At 40.7% G+C, this 6,391-nt stretch overlaps 2 protein-coding genes across 5 annotated transcripts in view; both read right to left on the minus strand.

Annotated features, from left to right (window-relative positions):
• Positions 1-2,642, minus strand: part of LOC103145511 (adapter molecule crk-like) — a 7,819-nt gene extending 5,177 nt beyond the window's left edge. The window contains exon 1 of the mRNA XM_007562948.2: positions 1,942-2,642. Within this exon, the coding sequence (XP_007563010.1) occupies positions 1,942-2,161 (220 nt within the window). The 5' untranslated portion in view covers positions 2,162-2,642. The remainder of the gene's footprint in view (positions 1-1,941) is intronic.
• Positions 2,643-4,549: 1,907 nt separating this feature from the next.
• The window catches only part of LOC103145513 (smoothelin-like protein 2), a 12,791-nt gene continuing 10,949 nt past the window's right edge, over positions 4,550-6,391 (minus strand). For 3 of the 4 annotated variants that reach the window (XM_016676913.1, XM_007562949.2, XM_007562950.2), the window contains 6 exons: positions 6,024-6,086; positions 5,891-5,948; positions 5,685-5,810; positions 5,493-5,607; positions 5,256-5,407; positions 4,550-4,998 (listed from right to left, as the gene is read on the minus strand). In XM_016676913.1, coding sequence (XP_016532399.1) covers positions 4,872-4,998; positions 5,256-5,407; positions 5,493-5,607; positions 5,685-5,810; positions 5,891-5,948; positions 6,024-6,086 — 641 coding nt within the window. In that variant the 3' untranslated portion in view covers positions 4,550-4,871. The remainder of the gene's footprint in view (positions 4,999-5,255; positions 5,408-5,492; positions 5,608-5,684; positions 5,811-5,890; positions 5,949-6,023; positions 6,087-6,391) is intronic. The other variant, XM_016676912.1, reaches the window with a different exon arrangement.

The raw sequence follows: 6,391 nt of genomic DNA on the forward strand, positions 1-6,391 counted from the left end.
AAACAGAGTCCGGTTCAGAATGGAGAATGCACTTTATATGGTTCTGTTTAGAAATATAAACTCTCAAGATCCTTAAATTTCACTTTTTTTTTTAATCCAGTATATTATTAAACATTTTCCCCTACAGATTATGGAAAGACAGTTGTCCATTTTCACACAAAAGAAAACTCTTAAGAAAATGGCTGCTTATCAGTTAATCATTAGTTGATAAACAACATTAATCAACCTGACATCTGATTGGCTGCTTCTGTAGAAACCCTGACGCCTGACTGGCTGCTTCAAACAGCAAGTCAAGACAACTTCTTCCACTTTCACTGGAAAGTGTGGAAAAAGCTTTGATAAATTATTTACAGCAAACTGTAGGTGAGCAACTCCTTGCTCATGAAAAACAAAATGTAATTTTTAATATGAAATCAACATTTAATTGAATATTAACTGATATTTAATCAATTTTATTTATTAAATTATTTATCAAATAATTATTTCTTGTTACTGTAATTTGGCACTCTTTACCCTCCATAGAAATACCAGTTTGTGTGGAATTAATCTATAGTGACTGAAATAAACTGAACATTTGGAGGTTCTGGTGGGTTAAATCAGAACATTTGGAGGTTCTGGTGAGTTACAGGCAGAACATTTGGAGGTTCTGGTGGGTTACAGGCAGAACTGTGCAACACCTGAGGAAATGTTTGTGAAGCAGTCAGGATTCAGGGAAAAAGCAGCGTGAACGGGACGTACTAGAGACATTCCTGAAACACCAATCTGCCCAGTCATGTCCCAGTTGTGACGTCACAACCTGCAGCTTTCTACAGAACCCATCCCTCCCTATGGCAAGCCTTTTTAACATAAAACCAGTTGAGTCTGAGTGTAAGGAATTACATTCATCTGACGGTAATTTAAGAAATCTGCATTCTCATTCTGACTAGAAAAAAAATAATTAAATTTATCTTTACATCCTCACAAGTCAAAATTCCTTTTAATGTCTTAAATGACATCAGCAGATTTGTCATTTGGTGGGTCACGCATTTCTGGCTATAATTTAAGATCTCAAATTTAATTACATGTTTAGATTTACACAAGGCGGTGCAAGTCAACCTGGTGCTGCCACTGAGCCGTCCAAACAGTACAAACTTCATGCACTTGAATATTGCTTCAGAAATCTGCAAAAACAATTCCTGTTTATTCACTTCCGACAAACGCAATGCTCTTAAAAGCACCTTTAGAAAAGTAGGAGTGCTGTGGTAAACCGATTCCAAAGCTGAAAATGAAGAATTTTCAAAAATCTTTTTTTCTGTTTTTTATTCGACAGAAACAAATTCAGGATAGCAGTAATGTCATTCTGACTAGTCACAATGTTAACTCAAATTGAAAAGCTAATTAAAGGTATCACTAATTCATTTGGAGATATCTTAAAAAGAATCATTCAAAATTTTAATTTCAGATTTCCCTAATTTAGATTTTTCTAGTCATTATTTGCTTTCAAGACAACTGCAATTTAATTTGCCCTAGTCAAATCTAATTAATGTTTATCTAAATATACAATTAAGATGTATTTAATTGGAGACATGAGAACAAAAGGTAAGATTTCTTGATTATACTTTATGATTAGTCATAATTTAATTGTAAATATCTGAAATGCGTTTCATATAGTAATTCTTTCTGGATGTCTTGAATATGTTGTTTATAAAAGCCAGAATATAATTCTGACTTTCATAAAGTCAAAATTACATTACAGCCCCAGTACCTGTAATTTGCATAGTCAAATATAATTAGAGATTCCTTAATTTACTCATGTGTCCAGTCATTAACCAATTTAAGAAATCTGGAATGTCAATGTGATTAAATGGTAAAATGGCCTGCCATATTCCTCCCAGAATCTTCACCTTAAAACTACATCTGTGCCGTAAAAAAACACCTGGATGAGTAAGAACCGAGCCTTACCTGATCCAGGTCTCATCCTGTTGCTTATGTCGTTGATAATGTAGTGGGAAACTTTGGAGTTCTCGGACACGGAGAGGACGTAGTCTCCGGGGATGGAGGACGAGTCCCGGACCAGGAAGACTCCGTGCTTCTGTCCCTGCAGCAGGGACACCGCTTCCTGGCGGCTCAGGCGGCCCCAGTACCAGCTATCCCGGTCCTCGGCGTCAAAATGACCGGCCATGGCAGCGGAGTCCGGTCCGAGCTTTCAGGACAGAACCCCGTTTTCCCCGTAACTCATACAACTTCTGTTTCCGGACGCTGGCGCTGGCAAACAAACGCAGCAAAGCCTCGACTTCCTGCGGTTAAAGTTCTTCGAAACCAAACAGAACCGCCGGTTTCTGCTTATCAAAACACAGAAACTAACGAGCGACAGCAGTCTCCGGGACTGAAATGGCGGATCGAGGGAAAAGTTGACCTCATATACCGGAAAGGGATGCCCGGTCAATGGGAAGCGGTGCGTTCACGCCCCCTAAAAACATGGGAATCCCGCAGCTGCGAACTTTACATTAACTCAGCATAAATATTGGCTGGGACTTTTAAAGCTCTACTTTAACGGAATAAAAAGAAATTGTTGCACAAATCAGAATTCATTGTGGTTTCACTCTAATATTCCAACTTTCGGAGACAATGATAATAAAGTTTCTATTATCTGTAAATATAACCGATGGAAGAGGATTAGGGCCACTAAAAAAAAACAAAAAAACAAAACTAGAATCCTATGGAAGTCATTAACTACACTTTTTCGTAATAAAGAAAGTGTTTCATTTTAGTGAGACAAAAAAATTAAATGAATAAATAAATAAAACAGTCTTCTGACTGTGGAAGCCAACTTATGGCATGAAAAGAAGCAAAAGGACAAGAATTCACAGTTAACTGGTAGCTACTAGACTGTAGCCATAGCTGCCCTAGAGGAGAGGCTGCCATGCACCAGAGCAGGAATTGAATCAGCAACCTACTGATTGTAGGACAAATTTTAGTTGTAAGGCCAGCATTTGAACAGTTTTCTACACACCCTTGTCCCTTAGTGGGGTCGGGAAGGTTGCCGGTGCCTATCTCCAGTCAACGTTCCAGGTGAGAGGCGGGGTACACCCTGGACAGGTCGCCAGTCTGTCGCAGGGTAACACAGAGACAGACAGGACAAACAACCATGCACACACACCTAGGGACAATTTAGAGAAACCAATTAACCTGACAGTCATGTCTTTGGACTTTTGGGAGGAAGCTGGAGAACCCAGAGAGAACCCACCATGCACAGGGAGAACATGCAAACTCCATGCAGAAAGACCCCAGGCTGGGAATCGAACCCAGAATCTTCTTGCTGCAAGGCAACTGCGCCACTGTGCAGCCCTCAAATTAAATCGCTCCTTTCAATGTGCAATTCTATGTGTGTCAACACCTTAAATTGTTAGCCTTTTAGCTAACTACAGCTTAAATGGTATGGTTAGCTTAAATGCTGTCAGTAGCATGTGGGGTATAACTAGAATGAATACTAAACATAGCTACCAAATTAAATTATTTTAGCTGTCAGGCTAATGTTAGCATGCTCATGAGGGCTATCAGGTTTCTGTGAGGTGGAAAATAATTCAATTAAAGGAGGTACTTATGTGAATAAAAGTCATAATTATGAGAATAAGTGAATAATAAGGATAAAATTCATAATTACATGTTTAAAGTTAGAATTACTGGTTTTATGTGTAGGACCTGTGCAGTTTTATATGAGTTTTAAAACTTATAATTATGATAAATGATAAAACTTGCAACTCTTAATTTAAAAGTTGAAAATGACTTTCATTCTCATAATTATGGCTGTTATAGTCATAATTTTGACTATACCCTCCACAGTTATGAAGGGCTGTTTGGCTTTTATTTTTTCTTCTGTGGCAGGAATGGGCTTCCATATATAACAGATTCTTTAAAAAGTTTTAATGTGTTCCCTCTGACTCCATCTTCTTACTTCATTTGTTGGTTGTATATTCAAACATTTACTTAAATTTCTTTTCATCACACCGACCAGTGTTAATTCCCTTTTCTGTTGTTTCTACAGTGAAAAATGAATCTAAAAATACCTCAAACGATCTAAAATAAATAAAATATCTAGGATTTTATGTGTTTTCTGTTTATTTTATTTCTTTTCAAGGTACACAGACTTTAGTCAGATTAAAACCCAGACAGCTACACATTTCCATGTAAAAGTTCCAGACTTTTTCAGAGTTCCCAATCCTTAACCTTCTTTCTAAAACATAAAATAAAGAAACTTCATTGTTAATCTATGGATGATATTTCTACAGCAGGGAACAGGAAGGAAGGACACAAGGTAGGAGAGATGGAAGGAAGAGAGGACACAACGACAGGAGGGAAAGGAAACAGGAAGAAAAGAGACAATAAGAAAAGAAAGAAAGAAGGAAGTGTGTGAAGTACACAAAGAAAGATGACAAAAGGAAGGATAGAAGGAAGAAAGAAAGGAAACATAGAAGGAAGAAATGGTGGAAAGAAGCATGCAAAGGAAGGAAGGAAGGAAGGAAAGAAGGAAAGAAGAAAGCTAGAATGAAGGAAGGATAGGAGGAAAAAGTAAGGAAGGAAACAACGTTTATACATTGGGAAACAGAAAAACTCCTCTTTTCTCATTCTCAACCCTTTTCCAGACTGGGCGGTAACCATAGCAACCACCTTGACTTTCCACACCTCAGTGAAACACTTCCAACCAGAGTTCATTAAGTTAACCAACTAATTTCAACTACAACAGATGGGCAACGATCCTTTGCTCCACCAGCAGATGGCGACGTCCTCTCTCACATCCGGTATTCATCTTCAGATCTCAGGACCCGCTACACACACACACACACACTCAGTCAGCTGGTGAACACACTCACTCTGTGTGAAACTAGCCAGAGCTACTCAAACTTCTTCAGATGGTTGTAGAGCGACTGAACGTAGGTGAACACACACATGGGGTCCGGCTTGTCCCCCATGTCCAGCATGTCGTCCACCTCGATCAGCCGCAGACAGTCCGCCTGCTGCCTGAGAAGAAACACAGAGAGGGAAGACTGACGCCGACTGAAAGGAAACAACACACCCAGTACTTTAAAACACCGCAGTCAGAAAGACCAACAGACTGAAAATTAATATTCCCGTCGCTTCCTACGTCCACCATGGCGCCTCAACGTGGTTTAGCAAAGTAGTTGCAAAGGTGAACAGTCAGCCAACCAACCCAATCATGTGTGAGAACCATATAGAGACACCAAAGTTTTTTTTAGCTCTAGCTTCGTTGGACTTACTCCGCTATAGTGAAGGCCGTCTGCAGGTTCTGTCTGCGGTTCGCCGGATTCAGAGCGTTGTAGTCGAACTCCAACGGGAAGAAGGAGTGCACCAGTGCGCAGAAGGCCATGCCGTCGCTCCAGCTGGAGGAGAAGTTCTGGATGTCTATGTTCTAGAGGAGAAATGACAGGAAGCGTCTCAGGAAGACGTTCATCCGTCTCTCTGATGGAAACCTGCAAGGGTTGGTGAAGACGGACCTTGTAGCCGATGGTTTTGGAGCGACACCACTCCAGAAGGATCTGCTTTATCCCGCTGGCGCTCGACATGCCGAAGCTCTGGGAGCGCTTCAGTTTGGGCTTGGAGTCCTTTGGCCTGTTTGGTAAAAAGTGCAACAGATTATACAACAGAAGCCTCTTCTGGACTGAAGGATCTGATCTGGGTTCATTTACTTTATGGGGTCAGAGTTCATTCGCTCAAACAGGCCACGTTTGGTTTGGGCGCCGTTGGAGCGCGGAAGGGTTTGGGATTTCATCACCTCCGGTTTAAACTCGATACCTCCAGACTTGTTCGACCTGCTGAAGGTTTTAAAAACAAATTCAGATTTTTGTCATAAATTATGCAGTGTGAGAGAAGATGATGTTCTATCACAACATACAGGTCCAGTTTGGGTGAGAGTCCGGACTTCATGAAGGATTTGGAGGGAAGTAGTTTCTCTGTGGAGGAATAGTTAGAAATCTCAGCAGGGAGGACAAGAGGCAATGGAGGAAAGTCCACAGAGCCAGTCGCACCTGCAGGCTGAGGAAAACTCACGCTCCGTTTTAGACTGGGACTGGGCGTCTTAAGAACCGGCGCTGAAGAGATTAAACAGAACCAACAATCAGAGGATAACAGCGAAGTAAGGCTGTTTTCACACCTGACACACCCTATTTGATTGAGAAGAAAAATTAAAATGGACTGGAGTTGGGTTAAAAAGGACTGGAGTTTCATTAGAGCGGACTGGAGTTGGATTAGAGCAGACTGGAGTTGGATTAAAGCGGACTGGAGTTTCATTAGAGCGGACTGGAGTTGGATTAGAGCAGACTGGAGTTGGATTAAAGCGGACTGGAGTTTCATTAGAGCGGACTGGAGTGAAAGCACCTTAAATGTTTTGCTGGCT

The sequence above is a fragment of the Poecilia formosa genome, unplaced genomic scaffold (genome assembly GCF_000485575.1).
Source record: "Poecilia formosa unplaced genomic scaffold, Poecilia_formosa-5.1.2 Scaffold143, whole genome shotgun sequence".
Classification (NCBI taxonomy): Eukaryota; Metazoa; Chordata; class Actinopteri; order Cyprinodontiformes; family Poeciliidae; genus Poecilia; species Poecilia formosa.